The sequence below is a fragment of the Echinops telfairi genome, unplaced genomic scaffold (assembly GCF_000313985.2).
Source record: "Echinops telfairi isolate 266 unplaced genomic scaffold, ASM31398v2 ScPeMD7_70;HRSCAF=299, whole genome shotgun sequence".
Classification (NCBI taxonomy): domain Eukaryota; kingdom Metazoa; phylum Chordata; class Mammalia; order Afrosoricida; family Tenrecidae; genus Echinops; species Echinops telfairi.
Window position 1 is genome coordinate 30,914,199 of NW_022103968.1, and position 17,764 is coordinate 30,931,962.

A 17,764-nucleotide genomic window follows, 5' to 3' on the forward strand; every position below is an offset into this window, starting at 1 on the left:
GAGAAGAGCGCCCACCTGTGGGGATGTGCTGAGGACTCCAAGCCAAGCTCACTGCCAGCGAGTCACGCCAACTCACAGAGAGCCTAGAGGACAGGGCAGAACTGCCCCTGCGGGTTTCCGAGGCGGTAGCCTGACTCGCGGATGAAGCACCTGCGAGCTGAGTGTCTCCCAGTAAACTCGATGGAAGTGTTCGCTCTTGTTCTCATGCTGGCCCATGATATCTCCTCTACTTGCCCCTGTGTTGTCAAATGAACGCCCTGCATCAGGGGCCACGGTGCCTGCTTCCGTGCGGCCGCCTGAAGCACCTGGCACACAGAGATGGGGCGGGGGTGGGGGTGACACCTGAGCCTCCCCTCCTAGCCACCTGAGAGCAACCTAGCAGTTCCGCTGGACTCTGATTCCTTCGAGGCTCCATACATGCCAAGATGAACCCATCGGCTCTGGGTGAATTCATCCTGTGGTCGCCCAGCCACCCCATTTCACAGATGGAGACATTGAGGCTTAGCGAGGCGAGGCCATGGCTCAAGGTTACTAAGCTAACAAGTCATGAGAGACAGATCAAAACCAGGAATGGGGACCTCCAGACATACCTAGTGTAGGGCAGTGACCTCCAAAGACCCCCCTGCCCTGCCCTGTCCTCCCCACCCTTCTGTTCCTCCCAGATCTCCGCCCGGGCACAGCCTCTCCTCTCCCCAGCAGCTGCCCCCACTCCACGAGGGGCCCCGGGCCAGAGTGCCACTACAAGGAGCCAGAAGGCGGGATTCGGTGCTGACACGGGCCAGGGGCCGGGGCTGGGTGTTTACTGCCTTTGCCATCGACCCGTACCGCTAGTTGTTTATCTGTCTTCCTGACACACCTAATTACCCAGGTTGCAGCTGCCAGAGCGTTTGCTCTTCCTAAATCACGGGCCCCCATTCCTCCTGTCGCCCAGGCCTCGGGGCCTCTGCCTGCAGAAGGGCCGCCATTGATTTTGCCGTTCCCGGTTATGATCTACAAGGCTCTGCACCGCTGTGCACATTTTACCTTAATGAGTTTATTCTTCTGGGCAGGCCTGATGGGTTCGGGAGCTAGAAGGCTAGAGCAGCCCACTGCACCCCGCACCCTCACCCCGCAGGCCGCCCAGCCCAGCCCGATAGGACCGTCCGCCCAGTGCCATCTCCCGGGTGCTGAGGGCCGCCCGCAAGAAGGTGGGGCCCAGGCCGAGTCAGTTTGGGGAAGGCTGGGCTGGATGAAATGGTCACTGGTTTGCCAGCAACTTGATTCTGAACCCTACCCCCACCCACCCTCTGAGTGTGCAGGGTAGAACTGCACCCTGGGGCCGCTGTAAGCTGGGACCTTGCAGAAGCAGATGGCCCCAACGTCTGCCAAGGTGCTTCAGGGTGGATCTGACCAGCCAGCCTTTTGGCTAGTGGTCGAGTGCTTCCTTGTTCGTGCCTCACCCAGGGACTGGTACATAAAATGAAGCAGGCGATTTATCCCGCAAGACGTCCCCAAGCTTTTGAGACTGCTGTCATCACTTGGAAATCCAAGAGAGAGGAAGTGTCTGCCCCAAACTCGGATGTCCCGAGCCCTCCCCTCCTCCCAGCAGCAATTAGACTGCGGGGGGGGGGGGGGGGGGGGGGGGGGGGGGGGGGGGGGGGGGGGGGGTTGTTCCGCAGGGCGCACGCTGGGAACCGCTGCCCTGGATAAGCAGGAGGGATCGGAGGTAAAGGCACACAGAGAGGGCTAGAGTCAGCCAGGCCCCTTTGTTCCCCTTGTCTCCCTGAGCTAGGAACTCGGGGACTTGAGAGATCGCCTCTGCATAATCTGAAGGGGACACCAGAGGCCCAAGCATTTGTGGTGAGTAGCTGAGGTGCCTGGCCCTTTCCTGGATGGATGGTTTGCAGCTTTGACTTTGGGGTTTGCTAATCTTCGTGGCGTGGTGGCTATGGGTTGGGCTGCAAACCGCAAGGTCAGCAGTTTGAAACGACCCACCACTCTGCAGGAGAAAGATGAGGCTTTCTACCCCCGTAAAGAGTGACAGTCTTGGAAACCCACAGGGGCAGTTCTACTCTGTCCTAGAAGGTCGCTGTGAGTTGGAATCAACTCGATGGCAGTGAATTTGGGTTTTTTGGAATGCTGGGGTTTTCAGTAATGGAAGGCATGCTGAAACCAAGGGGATTTTTTTTTTCAGGTAATATGAATCTTGAGACAATTCTGTGAGACAAATATGTCCCAAGTGGACGCTGGAGGTAGGGTTGGCAAGGTAGGGAGGCCCATTTCTTCAGATTCATGCAGTTACAGGTACAGGTGCCCAGAAGACAAACTGAATCAGAATCTACAAGTATTAGCACTGGGATAGCAGGTTCCCAAGGAACCTGAGAGGCTGAAATGTAGGTGGGTGCTATATGTCCCACATTTCAGGACAGGGTTAGGAAGGGACTGGGTTACTGACCACACAGAATCTAAAGGGGCACTGGTTTGGCCGCGAAGGTGAAGGGTCTCTGTTGATGAGGGCTAGAGAGCTGGAAGCCTGTGGAGGTTGGGGTGCCCTCAGATCCCCTCCAGGCACCAGGGCATGATGACATGGCTGTGACTGCCCCATGACCACAGCAGCCACCCCGCGCAGCAGTGATGACGAGCCCTTCTCCACAGCCCCGAAATGCGAAAGGCACTCAAAGCCTCAGTGCTTTAAGTTTGTGGGAAACTCAATTGACAGAAAAGTCTGCCCTGAGCTGACGTGAGCTATTTATAGGCCTTATTTATACCACTTCGTGTGAATATTCATGTTTTGCTGCAGAAATATTAATGTGTTTAATTATGGGGTGCTGCCCCCAGTCCCTGCTGGGGGTGTTATGTAATAAACGGTGTGTGGGCTGTGTTACCTTTCAAAGCTCTGAAGAGAACATCTGTATTCCCAAATGCAACTGGCTCCAAGGAGTTGAGGAGGGACACAGGTGGGGGTGCCGCTGAGTCGTCCCCCCTACCCACCAAGCCTTCCAGAGAACCTGACCCATCTGCTCGCACGTTCCCCTCCTCCACCACCACCACCCCGACACTGGGAGGAGCACAGCTGTCAGATGAGGAGACCGCGGCTGGAGGAGAATAGGTTCTAGGTGGGAGGCCACATGGCTCATGAGTCAGATCCGAGCTCGGATGCAGGAAACTGTCGTCTTGGTTTCTCCAGGGAGCGGGATCCCTCCCGGAGCCACAGCAGGCCCATGGTGACCGACCGCTGAGCCTTGTGGGCCTGAGCGCAAACCTCTATTCACGCAGACCTGGCCCGGCAACCTGAGGAGCCTAGGCAGGGACAGGCTGCCACTGGCATCTGGCAGCCCTGCTTGTGGGTGACTCCAGGACCCCAAGAATGCTCCTGCCTGGCCGGGCCTGTCCCCTTAGGTCTCCACAGGACCACGCCCCTCAGAGACCCCTGTGTTGTCACTTGAGTGGAGTCACACACACACACTCCTGCTCAGTCATACACACTTAAGCTCACACTCACCAACACATATCCACATATACTCCGTCGCACATTCACTTGCTCACACATTTGTACTCACACTCTAACACACACTCATTCACACATACACTCTTCATACATATTCACATATATTGTACCTATTCAAACACATGCACACATTCTCACGCATACACTCTTAGGCATTCGCATGCACTGTCACACATACATTCCTCACACAGTCTTCCTACACACATTCAGATATACTCTTACTCTCTCTCGCGCACACACACACCACCACCACCACCACCACCATCACTGACCCTCATCAAACCACTCTGGCACAGAGCCGAGATCCCTGAAAGGACCTCCACCAAGTGTCTCCCCTGTAACACAGGAGCCATCATTTCTGTCTAATAATAGCCGCCGCTTGTGTAGGCTTAGCATATGCTTGGTGCTGTGCTAACCCTTCAAGTGCATCCTCTCATTTAGGTCTCGCGGTAAATTGGAGTGTGGTTACTCTGGTCACCCCCGTTTGACAGGTCAGAAAAACAGAAGCGCCAAGGTGCTAAGCAACTTGTCCCAAATGAAACCACTAGACCCCAAGCAGCCCTGGGATCAAGGTAGAAGCGACATTGGTACCTGGGCTGGTGTTACGCTAAACCCAGAGCCTTTGACCATGTTGTGGCGCTGCCCCCCCACCACCACCCCACCACCCTGAGGCAGCAGCAGGGAGTCAGGGTCAGGGCTGTGTCCCCAGGTCCACTCCCCTCCCAGGTCTCCCTCCTCTCCCTGCTTCCTGGGCTGGGCCCTGACCCTACCTCACAGTGCCTCCTCAAACAGAACGGCTGTGTCTGGAGTCAGCCTGAGGGAAGCCAAGGGTCAGGGCAGAGGGGACGCTCTCCTCTGGCGGCCATTCGGAAGGGCTTGAGCTCCAGCCCCCAAAACAAGGCTTCTTAGCTGTTGGTGGGCATCGGAAGGCCATGGCCTTTGCCACTCAGCATGCTGCTTTCGTGCCCATCTGCAGCTGCCTGAGCCCAGGGGCCCTCAATCTCCATCTGCCTCTCAAAAGAGGTGGATGTGCTGCTTCCTCCTGAGAGCACCCCGCCCCCCATGGCTGCCTGTACCTCCCAATGTGCTGAGGGCTGACCCTGCTGTCCTCCTGTTCCCTGGGGGAAGGCAGGTGGGGGTGACACTTCTACCTGAGCTCCACTTCTAGATCCTTCCTTGGCCTGGACTTAGAGGCCTACCAGCCAACAGGATGATTTGTTCTGAGACCCAGATTGGGCCCTGCGATCCAGCAGGGAGAAGTCGAGTGGGGAGTTGCTTTCTCCCAGGGAAAGAGGCTTCCTGGGACACGACTGGTCACCCCAGGCCTCTGGGCCTTGTTCCCGGTTTGATTCCAGCTGTCGAGGGCCACCCTAGGCATGCCATGCGAGCTTGGCTCCCCTTGTTTCTGAGGTCACTTTCCTACGCCCCTTCCCCGGCGCCCCCCAGTCTCTTCTCTTCACAGAAAGCACTGCCATGCCCGCAGAGGGGGGTCTCGCCTGGTCTCGGGGGGATGACCCATCACCTCATGACAGGTGCCATGGGGCGAAGCCAGAGGTCAGACAGGTGCCCAGGCGCCTGGCCCACGAGCACCCCCTCCCTCCCTCCCCAGGCGTGGCCACATACACTGACAAGCTGTTCAAGTTCCGCAACAACCGCTGGGAAGACATCCTGAGCGACGAGGTCAACGTGGCCCGTGGCGTGGCCAGCCTCTTTGCCGGACGCTCCGTGGCCTGTGTGGACAGGACGGTGAGTGCAGGGGCTCCGAGTGCCCCGGGCAAAGCGGAGCACACACAGCTGCCGGGGCAGAGCCAGCTGAGGGGCTCGCAGGCCGAGTGGAGGAGCTCAGGGCCAGGCTTGAAGGCTGGTTGCCCCAGCAGCCCCTAGACTCTCGCGGCTCAGACTTGGTAGACGTCCCATCATACTGGGTGCCCCTACACGGTGCTCCTCAGTGCCCCTCGAGGAAGCAGACTGGGTGTTATTCCCATGGGGCCCATCAGACAGATGAGCATGTGAGGCTCAGCTCCGAGAGGACCCCAAACAGATTTGTGTTGTCCCTGGGACACACACCAGAATCTTCTAGTTCCAAAGCCTGGGGGCTCACTCATTCCCTTTTACAGCTTCCATTTAGTGAGGGCCTCCTATGTTCCAGCCACCAACCCAGGAGCCTTCCACCCCGATGTTCATGGAACACAGGGACACGGAGCGAGGGGGGAAGCAGCGGATGGTCAGGGGGCATAAGGCCTTAAGCTCGTCAATAGCTTCATCAGTCTTCCCACGGCTTCTAGAGGACCCTACACAAAGGTGCCTGGCCAAAGTGGAGCTCCAGAGAGAGACGGGAGGTTACCTAAGGTGGGTGGGCTGGGGCAAGCAGCTGCAGCCATCTGCCCTGAGGGTGGCCCCCGGGGCGCCTTGTCAGCCGGCAGCTCAGAGAGGTGATTTATCCCTGCTGTCACCTGCTCCCCTGCCACCCACCTCCAGGGCTCTAGAACAGCTGCCACTCCACTTCCACGGAGCATCTCTGGGCCTGTTCCGGGCGTGGGCCGAGGGGGCTGACTCTCCTGGAATGGAGCTGCACCGCCAGCCCAGGGAGGGGATTGGGGATTCAGCGTGAATCTTCACAGCAGGGGCCTCCAGGCCTCCAGAGAAGGCAGGTGCCAGGTATAAATATTTATTTCTTAGCAAGCTGGTGCTGGGAAGCCACATTTAGCCCTGACCTGAATCCGTGCCACCTGGACTCCTGCCCGAGGGGAGGAGATGGGGAGGCAGCTGTGGACAGCCTTTGAGAGTGGGGCGTGTCTGGGGGGGGCCAGCCAGGCCTAGGTTGGGGCAGGGGGGCCCTCTCTCTGGCTCCAGTTCATACTTGCTGCCACACTTGGTCCCGAACAGCCTTCCCCACCCTCCACTCAGGTGGGAGTGGTCTCTGAGAGTTAGTGGAAGAGACAGGAAGGTTAATCCAAAGGAGACCACTCTTTGTTCCAGCCAGGGCCTCTGCACACCCACGCCCTAACCACAGGACAAAGGCACCATGTGAATTCAAAAAAAATAAAAGAGGGCACTTTGGCACCACAGCACAGTAGGCGGGCACTTAGCAGCCTGCTCCCACCCGCCCAGCCCCAGCCCTCAACCTCCCAGGCCTCTGGGAAGCAGTGAGAATTCCCACGGTCCATCTGCCTCCAGGGGGGGAATTACTTTCTGAGCCCTGCCCACCCTGGGCCGCCCCTGGGGCCTGAGGATGGTGGAAGAAAGGGGCAATCGCAGCAGGCTTCTGGAAGGGAGGAAAAGGGAAATGTAATGATAACCAAACAAAACATCCAACTCCAGCCGGCTCAGAGCAGCTCACTCGCCTCCCCTGACCATGGAGCCCAGGCTGACTCATTACCACCCGACAGGACAGGGCAGAATTGTCCCCAGGGGTTCTGAGACTGTAACTCTTGGCGGGAGTTGAAAGCCCAACACTCTCTTTAACGTCCTGGCAAGCACAGTGCAGCATGGTTCATGCACCTTCTTTCGCGGACTCCTCCCATCGGTCTCTAGGAGGTCAGTGCCATTGCTATGCCATTTCACAGGTGTGGAAATCAAGGCTCTGGGCAGTTAGGAACTTGGCCACCCGCTAAGTGGCAGGCCAAGCCAGGACTTGACTGAGATGAAGCAGGTGCCTTTCATCTCCGGGCCACCCTGCCTCTGGATGAAATGGTTTCAGACGCGAATTTCGAACAAGTTTGACGCCAGCATAGTTCACTCCACTGACCCTTCAGCTCCACAGCCTGGGTCACTGGTTCCCCCAGGGTAGTCCCCGGACTGAATCAGCTGCGTGGTCAGAAAGGCAAACTCCCCGGCTCCATTCCAGACCCACTGGACCCAGCCTTTCAACCAGGCCCGCTGGTGCGTGAGGGTTCTCAACGCTGAGAGCCATACAGCACACGTCAGTCCTCCTCAGGCCATTGGCTGCCACCCTTCCTCCCCCTCCCACCACCACCCCTTCGGCCCCTTCTCTGCCCTTCCACCCCTGCTCTTCTTCTGCCCCAAACCCAGAACCTGAGCCCCCGCCGGCCCCTCTCTACAGTTCAGGCCCTCCATCAGTCTTACCCTTCTGGATTGAGCTCAAAGCTTCTTCCAGGAAGCATTCCCTGATCCATAATGACTATACCTCATGTTTATATCACATGGGTATCTCTTCAGAGACCTTTCACGTACGTTGTTTTATCTCATCTTCGCACAGCCTTGCTAGGAGACAGGAGAGCATGAGCCCCATGTAATGTGTGCGGAGCAGCAGGCTGGGAGGCTGCCCAAGAACAGAGCCTAGCACCCCAAGACCAAACGCACTGCCTTCCAGTCGGCCCGACTCACAGCCACTGTAAGGCAGCGCAGAATGGCCCCTGTGGCTTTCTGAGGCTGTAAGTCTTTCCAGGAGCAGAGAGCCTCAACTTCCTCCCTCAGAGCTGCTGTGGGGTCAAACTACTGACCTTGCGGTTAGCAGCCCAGTGTGGGACCCATGATGCCACCGGGGCTATCCCTGGGTCAGAGGTTCTCAAAGTGTGGTCACCAAGCCAGCAGTACCAGCACCACCGGGGCCCACCCAGGACCCACTGACGCAGAAACTCAGCGGTGGGGCCCAGCATGTGCATGCATGTGCATTTTCACAAGCCTCCCAGGTTAAATCCTGGTGGCCTTGCCAGGTAAACCTTGGCCTGCTGACCTCAAGGTCAGTGGTTCAAACCCACCAGCCACTCCTTAGTAGAAAGATGAGGTTACCTGCTTCTGTTAGGTTTATAGTCTCAGAATTCCTACATAGGGTCACTGTGAGGCAGGCAACATCGTGATGAGCGGAGAAACAATTGTGGATACGAGCAAAAAGGAATCCTTGACCGCCTTCAATAACTTAAAGCTATGCTCATGGAAGCAATCGTCAAGAGATCAGGGGACACATTGCATCAGGCCTATCTGCTGCCCAGAACCTCTTTAAAGGAACAAGGTTGTCACTTTGAGGACAGAGGTACCCCTGACCCAAGCCACAGTGTTTCCAATCACCTCACATGCATGGGGAAGTTGGACAGCGAGTAAGGAAGACCACAGAAGGATCGACACATTTGAATGATGGTGCCGGCAAAGAATATTGACAGCGCTCCGGGCTGCCGGGAGAACAGACAGACCTCTCTCGGAGGAAGGGTAGCCAGGATGCTCCTTGGAGAAGCGACCTCATCTCCCGTACGTTGGACGTGTTATTCAGGAGGGACCAGTCCCTGGAGAAGGACGTCGAGCTTGGGAAAGCAGAGGGTCAGAGAAGAGGCGGAAGGCCCTCGTGGGGGAGGATTGGCACAGTGGCTGCAACCAGGGCCTCAACGAGGGGAAGACGGCCGAGTGCCGCTCCACTGGGCAGTTGGTGCTGTGTGCCACAGCCCCAGTTGGCCTCGGCTTGAGGACAGTGGGCGTGTGTGGGCCCAGGTGACTCAGAGGGGCACTGAAGTGTGAGAGCCACGGCACTGCGCCCAGAGCTACAGAACATCTCCCTCCTCCCTTCCCAGAAAGGCTGCGGTCAAGTTCCCACGTGAATCCCTGTTGTCTTCCCAAGTGACACACATTGTGCTTCCCAGTCGTGTCACCCCAACAGAGTGAAGCTGGGACTTGGGGATGGAGGGATTTTATAAATATCCTAATTCCTAGCAGAGTGTATTTCAGTCCGTGTGGGCTTAATTGCCCATTTGTTGATGGGATTGGAACAGCTGGTAGGGTCTGGCGCGGTGACAGCGCCAGCTCACCTTGCCCTTTGGCCCCGGGCTGTTCTCCCTCCATCCCATCGTTCTGAGCACAGGCTGTTCTGGCGACGGGCGGGGAGCCTTGCGAAGTAACCCCCTCACCCGGAAACCACGTCCGTCGTAAAGCCGTGCACCGCCTGCTTTAGATTTGCAGAGGACTCTCGAGCAGGGGCACTCTTGTTAAAAGGCAGGTTCTGATTCAGGACAGCTGGAGTGGGGTCCGTGAGTCTGTCTAACATGCTCCCAGGTGGCACCAACGCGGCTGGTCCTGTGCCCAGGGGAGGTAAAGCACGGGTCCCCGGGAGCCTCGGATAACCTGGAGAGCTTCCTCCTTTCCACTTAGCGTTCTAGCACAAAGTGAACCAACTGCTTCCCCTGTGGTGGTGGTAGTTGTTGGTGACTGCCATCACCAGGGCCACTAACTCGAGGCAAATCCATACATACACCACAGGATTGCACTGTTTGTGCTCCATGAGGTTTTTATGAGCTGCTATTTGGAATTCGCTCGCCAGGTCTTGCTTCCTGTGTGTCTTGGTCTGGAAGCTCTGCTGAACCTGTGCCGTGTCAGAGCCACAAGCAAGTCTCCAAGGACAGGCGAGTGGTGGCCTCGCATGAGGCCCCTGAGCGGGAAACTGGACTCAGCTCTTCTGCCGGGAAGGCAACCAATCCACCACCAAAGCCCCACTGCCCGAATACACCACTGCTTCTTCTTTCTGCCCGGAATGCTCTCTCCCCTCGACTTCCGCTGCCGTGGTTCAAAGCCACCCTGTGCCCCGGACACCCTGGACACCGTCACTGCCATGTCACCACAGGATGGCTGAGGTGCTGGGCTTGCACCTCCGCCCCCTCTCTGGACCTCACCCACCAGCCAAACAGGTTTTTAAAAAGAAAGAAAGAAGCCCATTGCCACCAGGTCAATTCCAACTACAGAGGCTGTAACCTTTTACAGAAGCAGCCTGCCGCATCTGATGGGTTCAGGCTGCTGGTGACCTTTCAGTTCGCAGCCAGGCTCTCACCACTGCGCCACCAGGCCCCTGTGACAGGCTCTTAGTCAGCGTCCCCCAAGAAGGGACCTTAAAATCAGGCACCAGGTGGATGGGCTGAGGGCTTCGCCCACGGGGCCATTGGATTGGAGGCCGAGAAGGGGGAGTAGCTGTGCACACACTTGAGCTCATCGGTTTCCCTGGCACCAGCCTGGGCAGCGGCTCACCTGCCACGCTCGATGATACTCGAGCTGCGGGCAGGGCCCTGTCTTCGGTGCATTTGTAGCCGAGTGCCCCGTACTCCTAGTCGGAGCTCCAGACACATTTCCTGCCAGCTTCCTTGGAAGGAAGTGAGTCAAAGGATGAGAGGAGAGCTAGGAAACAGATTTGGAAATGGAGTGGATCTTCTGGGACAGAAGAGGCAACCGTTGAAGAAACACCATTATACTAACAGGAGCAAAAGGGTCTCTCATCAGCAGGGGTTTGGGCTCAAGAGGATGGCTACGGCAGAGAGGAGCGGTTGCCCGGGGCGTCTCCTGGACACAAAGAAGAAGATGGGGGTGGGGGAATAAAACCTTAAAACAGCAGGGTGAGGTCCAAGGTGCTATAATAGTTCTCTCTGATGATCAGAAGAGGAGGAGGGATGGCACGGGAAAGGGGAGCCCAGAAACCTGTACTCCTTATGCTTCCGAAGCAAAGGAATGAAGTGCTGGGTGGGGAGGAGGCGGGGGTGCAGGAATTTGCTTGTCATCTTGGCTGGAGCGAGCTTGAATGGGAGGCAGAGAGACTGCGAATAATGGGAATTGATAGATCAATCAATCAGCAAATATTTATTGAGCAGCTACCCTGGCTGGCAGCTGGAGAGAGCTCAGCTGGTGAGAGGCACATTAGAAAATTGTCTATAAGAAGGTGGGGGTGGGAGGGAGCATTCCTTCTGGAACAGGATGGAAGGAGAAGCAGGCCTGCTCTGTTGGGCAACTCTAGGGGGGGCCAGGGGGGGCTAGTTTACACTGTAGTTGTACGAGGCTGTTCATGCCAGCCTGGGCAAAGAGCCCAACCCCTGGACAGAGCTGTGAACTTGAGATAGGAGGGGGACACCAGGACAGGCTCACCCACCTCCTTCCCTGCCTCTTCAGGGCTCCGGACGCTACTCCATCTACATCGCCAATTACGCCTACGGGAACGTGGGCCCTGATGCCCTCATTGAGATGGACCCCGAAGCCAGTGATCTTTCCCGGGGCATCCTGGCACTCCGAGATGTGGCTGCGGAAGCTGGGGTCAGCAAATACACAGGTATGCCGAAGGCTGTGGGCCCCAGGGCCCTGCAAATCCAGGACTCACCCATCAGAGGCCACAGGAAGGGGTAGACTGGAGTCCCCAGGGGAGGGGGGAGGAAGGATTCATTCCAACCCGTGTCCCACTGCCATCTCCAAGGATTGCCAGGTGTGGCCCTTGGGTGCCTCGCTAGGGGACATAGGACACAGGAGTCTGCTGGAAGGCAGGTTGAGAACCCCCATGCCACCATCTGCCCAGAACCAGTGCCCCATCCCCTGCTGGAAACTCAAATGGTTCTGTCAGAACAAACTGACAAGTCGCAAAAGCTGAGCTTTAAAACATTCTTTATTGCCAAACGGCAGATGAAATTATTTACTTACACATAAATGGCTGGAAATCAAGGGCTAAATCCCTAGGCTTCGGCTGGGTCCCGTCTCGGATAACTGAGCTCAAAGAATTGCATTCTTGTGCCAAAACCTCTGCAGTATGGGGTTTTTTGTTTGTTTGTTTGGTTGTTTGGTTTGGTTTTGTAAGGCACGTTCCCCCTAGGGCCCTCCCCGGCCCACACCATAGCTTTCTGGAAGGAGAACCTATTGGCAGGCTGTCTGGTAGGGAGATCTTTCTAGGGAAAGCAGGTTTTTTCTAATGCCAACGTAACCCCAGCAAACGAACCTCTCATCATCATCTGCCAACAGGCCGCTAGTGGCAGTGCTATCCGGTTCCTGTTTGGGGCGCCAAAACCCGGGGGAGCCAGACTGTACATAGCCACTTCTCAAGGGAACCCCAGCCTCACTCAGGGCCAGTCTCCCCTTGGAGTAGGTCAACCCTCGAAGGCTGCCCTTCCTAATACATCCTTCGATTTGTACTACAGCCTTCTAGAAGCAGTGGCCGGTCTGCTTCCCAAGCCTCAGGTCATTGGGGCCATCCTACTGCCCCCAGACAGGCATCATGTCCAAGTCTGGCTCAGACAGGGTGTCTCAGCCTCCCCCAAAAGTGTGATGCCTTTCTCAATTCTCAAGCCCACTGCCGGCCTCAGTGACAATGCGGACAGATTGATGGATGAATGCCGCCTGCCCGACAAAGTTTGTGGGGACAAATGACTAGACAATAAAACTGTTTGCACAGCTCAAACCCCATCCAAGTGCTGGAGAGCCCAGTGCATGGGTGTAGAGCGGCGGGGCCGAGTGTCAGCCATAAACCATGTTTCCCTGGGAAAAGGAATAAATGTGCAGAAGCTTCAGCCTAGATTTGTACAGTCAATTTTTCTGAATAGTTCCCAGTCCTGTACACGGAGCTGGCTTGGAAATTAAGTGCCTCGATCGCAGGAAAAAAGGAGATGGACCAGGAGCGGGGTAAAGTGGGGGGAGGAGGCAGATGGAGCACTTGAACATGAGGAGACCACGGAAGGGAGGCCAAGGCTGGAGAGAGGGTTAGCCACTGAATGAAGGAATTTGGGAGGTTGGGGCGGGCTTTGCGCGTGAAGAAGGCATTATGCGCATGGGCTGGGCTGGCACCGGAACCAAGGAGGGGACCTGGGAAGACAGCGGAGGACTACAGACAGGGGTGGGAGCCCCAGCCCACTGTGCTGCCGGAAGGACGGGGCAGCTCAGGGAAGGGACAGTAGCTTCAGTGTGGCATGGAGGGAGGCCAGGGCAGCTGGTGTGCCCAGAGGACACGTCAGAGCAGCTTTAGGAGGCTTCCAGAAGCCGTTTGGCGGACAAGAACCTATTTGGCCCACCAATTTCACTGCTCTGTCTGCCCACCTTCTCCAGCCCACCCTGTCCCTACCCACCAATCCCACCCCCCTCTGCCCCCACGTGCTATCCTGCACACCCCGGCTTGTCTCTCGGCTAACAACATGGACATCTGGCTAGAAACCGAGCCAGAGTGCCCCCCCTGAGCCCCAGGGATGGATCCCAAGCGTAAGAGCCGCCACACTGAGCCCAGCCTGATTGCGGAGGCTCTGGGCATGTGGCCAGTACTCAGCGCCAGGCCAGAGCCTCCGAGCCTGGGGAGAGGGAAGGAAACCGGCAGGGAGAGCCAACCCGGAGCAGGCTGGGAGGAGACAAGCCGTGGCTGGGTGCGCAGTCGGGGAGCCAGGAGTTCCCAGGGCCCAGCCAGCCACCCACTGGTCCCCGGGAGACCACGAAGAAGAGGCTTTAGACAAGACAAGCCTCCAGCGTCACCCCGACCTGGAGAGGTGAAGGGACTTGCCCAAGGTCACACAGGAGGTCAGTGGGTATGGGAACACCTGAAGCCCCATCTCCTGATGGGTAAACGACCACAACCAGCTGACCTTTAGGATGACCTCCGGCCTGCGGAGCCTGCTCAGGCTTTCAGGACCGGAGGGGCCCAGGGAAGAAGAGAGGAACGTGCTGGAACGCAGCTGCATACATTTGATACTCAGGACTTTCCTCGCAGTCCTGGGCTCTCATGGCTGAAGCAGCTGCCTGGCCCAGGGTGATCTGGGCAGCCCCGGCGGCGGTGGTGGTGGCTGGGCAATGGCGATGGCCAGCCACACGGGCTGACCGGCTTTGCAGGAGGGGGCGGGGAGGCTCCCTCTCCAAATGAGATCGATTTGGGTGGCAGCGCTGCTCTGCTAGCTCACAGTGCCATCTAGCGACCACCTCGCCAGCTCTCGGGGGATGCAGGGGACCTGGGAGGCATTGGAGCCGGCGCTGGCGCTGACCTGCGGGTGAGAACACTGGGTCCTAGTTCACACACCTCCCAAGCCCCCAACTTCCCTGGCTGCCAGGCAGCGTCTTGGAGGCAGGGTTCGGGGATTCCCAAGAGCTGGGTTCTCTCTCCTCCAGCAGAGGTCTGGCATGGATCCCCAGGAGCAGATGTGGGACCAAGGAGTCTACACTGCCTTTGTGAGCCAGGTGGCCCCTCTGGGCTCCGAACTAGCCATCTAACAGAGCAGCGGCCAGTGTCCACGAACACGCACTCACCCCGTGGTTCCGTCTCCAACCAAAAAACAATGACACGAAGGAGCCACGCACCCCTCGGGATAATCTACCACGGGGAGCAAAGGGGCAGCATTTACCCAGGGCCACAGTTCAGAAGAGTTAGGAATAGAGGAGGAATGGGAACTGGGAATGGGCAGCCAAGGGGGCGTGGCTACGTGATGGCACCCTTGAGGACGGCTAGAGCAGAGGTGTGTGCATTGTTGAGTGGAAAACCGCCCGCCCGCTCTGTCAACTTTCGCCCAATTCACAATGCCACCCTAGAAAACGGGGCTCAGGGTCTGCAGCCCGATGGCCCCGAGCAGACTCACTCATGGCGGGGCCCACATGGGCCAGGCAGAAGTGTGCTCAGGAGGGTTTCCAGTGACAACTGCAACAGCCAAGTACAGGCGGTTGGCCCCACCCCAGGCCTTCTGCTCTGTCTGCAGCAGGGAGAAATCACTTCACCAGGCTCAGCCTCCACCTTCTCACCTTTAAAGTGGGGGCATTGTGAGACTGACGGGGGATGGACCTGTGGCGTGCCTGGCACAGGGCCTGGCACACCCTAAGTGGCTGTTGGGTGGAGCAAACGTCAGCATTTCCCTCCTCCGGATTTCTGGCAGAGAGAAATGGGAGATCTTTGATGAAACGTCCCTCGGCACAGAGCCGAGGAGCAGAGCCAGGCGGTGCCCTGAGGATTCTGAGGGTCCCCGCCTGCCCCGGCGTCCTGGGCACAGACAGACACAAGCATCTTCCTACCCCAATCCCAACGGCACCCAGCTCGAGCCGTAACACTGCCTCACCCCACCCCAGGACTCGGCAGCTGGGCCTCACCCTTGTGGGGAGCATCTGTCCAGGCTGCGAGGTGATGATTAAAGAAGCCTTAAAAGAAATTTAGAAAGAAAATGAAGGTGGATTTATGAGGTCGGGTGGGGAGTTTTGCTGTTGGCCAGGAGCCGTGTGGAACAAAACGGCGGGCAGAGCTGATTTATAGGAAGTCATTATCAGGGGAGACAGAGACGCCGAAAGCCCAGCTGAGGCCTGCTGGTGGGTCCCCACCAGCAGGCTCCGGAGAGGTGACCAGGGGCACAGAGAGGGGGCTGTCCAGCCTCCCCGGGCTCCAGGCAGGGTGTTGGCCTCTCCAGGTCTGGCAGCTGGGGAGGCTGGAGTAACAGGTCCTTCATCAGGGGGGTCTTGGCCTGTCAGGGGTTCCCCCGAACCCACAGTGGCATTTCCTGGATGTCAGATGCATTCAATGATTGGGGGGTGGGGTACATCATGTTTCTGTTAAAACCACTGTAGTGGCCTAGAGAACAGCATTGCGATCCTTCTGTGATAGATTTTGGGTTTGGTTTTGTTTTTTTAGCTAAAACGAGATTTTAAAGATATTCCAAGCCTGTGGCTAGCCACTCTGGCGGCATCCCCAGCCCCCCAGGAGTTCAAACAGCCCTGGCCCACTAGCATGAGCAGCGGCTGTACAGACAACCCTCGCTGTGACTCAAGGCCGACTCCACCACCTGTCGGCAGTGCTTGCTCACACCTCCCGAGCTCAGGTTCCTCACCTAGAGAGTGTTGGTGATACAGCACGTCTTCTGAGAAGACACCCCTGTGCCACCTGGTATCCAGGACTGAGCAGCTGTCAGGTAGAGAATCATCCTTCCCACCCCTTCACCCACCCTCTCTGCCAACATTGCTTCTGCCAGCCGCTCATGCTGGTGCCAGGCTTGGTCAAAGGTGTGCGTTCCTGCACACCTTCCCGGGCAGCCATCCGGGAACTACGATGGGGGGTGGGTGGCTGTTCTCCTGCATACCTCCCTCCCCACCACAGCTCGTAGGCAGCATGGAATGTCCTTGTCAAATGCCTTCTTCCCCAACACACCCCCACCCTCCACCCTGGGAATGTACCCAGGGGCGCTGGCAGTGACCACACCTGCACCCATACAGTCTGATTCTGTTTTAGAATTTTCTGGAAATGTAGGAGGAGAAACCCAGTGAGTAGCCTGCCCTTTAGCCTCAGCAAGCCCTTCCGCAGCTTACATGTGTGAACACACCCACCCACCCCTGTGTTCGCTAGCATCTTGCCTGACTCTTACAAGACCTCGGATGTTCTTGGCCACCTGCAGCCCTTCGTGTCCACCGAACCCTACTTTTCTCAAGGTCCATAGGCTAGTGGCTTCACAGCAGAGCCTTCCCTGGGGGCAGAGTCCTAGTGGGCCAGGATCCTACCCCCAAGCACGTCCTTACTGTAGTCGCCGAGCAGGAGGGGCTGGCAGGTAGAGAACTGGGTGACTGGAGATGTCCTCAGGCTCCCACCCGTTAGACAGGGAAGGAGACCTCAGCTGCCACTGGGGGCCGACAGGCTTGGCCTGGGCACTATGAAGCCCTGGGTCTCCAGTGTGTGGCAGATCAGCAGCACACCTTTACCCCCCACCTCTCTGTCCCTTCTGCTCCCACCCACCTTACCCTCTCCAAGACTCGGCTGCAGATGGGCTTCCAGGGGTGCAGTTCTGGAGAGCAAGAAAGGCTGCCCCAGGGGCTGGGACACCAGAAAGCAGGGTGACCCAGGTCCGAGCAGGCCATAAGAGGGAGTGCCAGGGGGTGACAGGAGGATATGGGGCTCCCTTCCCACCAGCCTGGTGGGCAGAGTGAGCCACTGGGGAGGGACAGGCGGGGAGGGGGAGTACACACCCCAACAGCAGAGCAAGGAGGCCTTTGAAGCTTGAAGTGCTGGGAAATAAAGGGATATTATTCACCCAGCGGGTGGTAAATAGTCCCAGCTAATGAGTAGGTGGCACCTGACATTTTCCAAGGTACCTTCCAAAAACCCAGCTCCCTTAATATTTACGACAGCCCTGGGCAGGAGACATTATCATCATCCGCCTCAGGGTTCAGGTGAGAAAACAGAACCCCAGGAAGGTCTGGTGCCGTACCCAAGGTCACACAGCTCAAACTTGGACGGTCCACTCCCCACCCCTGGCCTTCCCCACACCCAGAGCTGCCCCTCCAGCCTCAACACCCAGCAGCAGCGCTGGCCTCAAATAGGAGGGGACTCATTCTGCACAGAGGCGGCGTTCCTCCCCTGGGGCATCCCTCTCCAAGGCAAAAGCCAGTTCTTGCTGCCCCACTGCTAGTCCGGGTGGACTAGAGAAACAAATCCAGAGACACTCATATATGTGGAAGAGAGAGCTTTATAGGCAAGCACAATGACAGGCTAGACTCCACCCCTTCGCAAGTTGACAAGAGATTATGTAACTACCACACCCACCTAGCACCGTATTGTTGGGGTTGGATGTTACCAAGTGGATTCTGACTCAGAGTGGG

The 17,764-nt window shown here is 57.5% G+C and overlaps 1 protein-coding gene across 1 annotated transcript in view; it reads left to right on the forward strand.

Moving 5' to 3' along the window:
* The window catches only part of CRTAC1 (cartilage acidic protein 1), a 149,944-nt gene that overhangs the window by 96,405 nt on the left and 35,775 nt on the right, over positions 1-17,764 (forward strand). The window contains exons 4-5 of the mRNA XM_004701014.3: positions 5,097-5,233; positions 11,360-11,516. Coding sequence (XP_004701071.2) covers positions 5,097-5,233; positions 11,360-11,516 — 294 coding nt within the window. The remainder of the gene's footprint in view (positions 1-5,096; positions 5,234-11,359; positions 11,517-17,764) is intronic.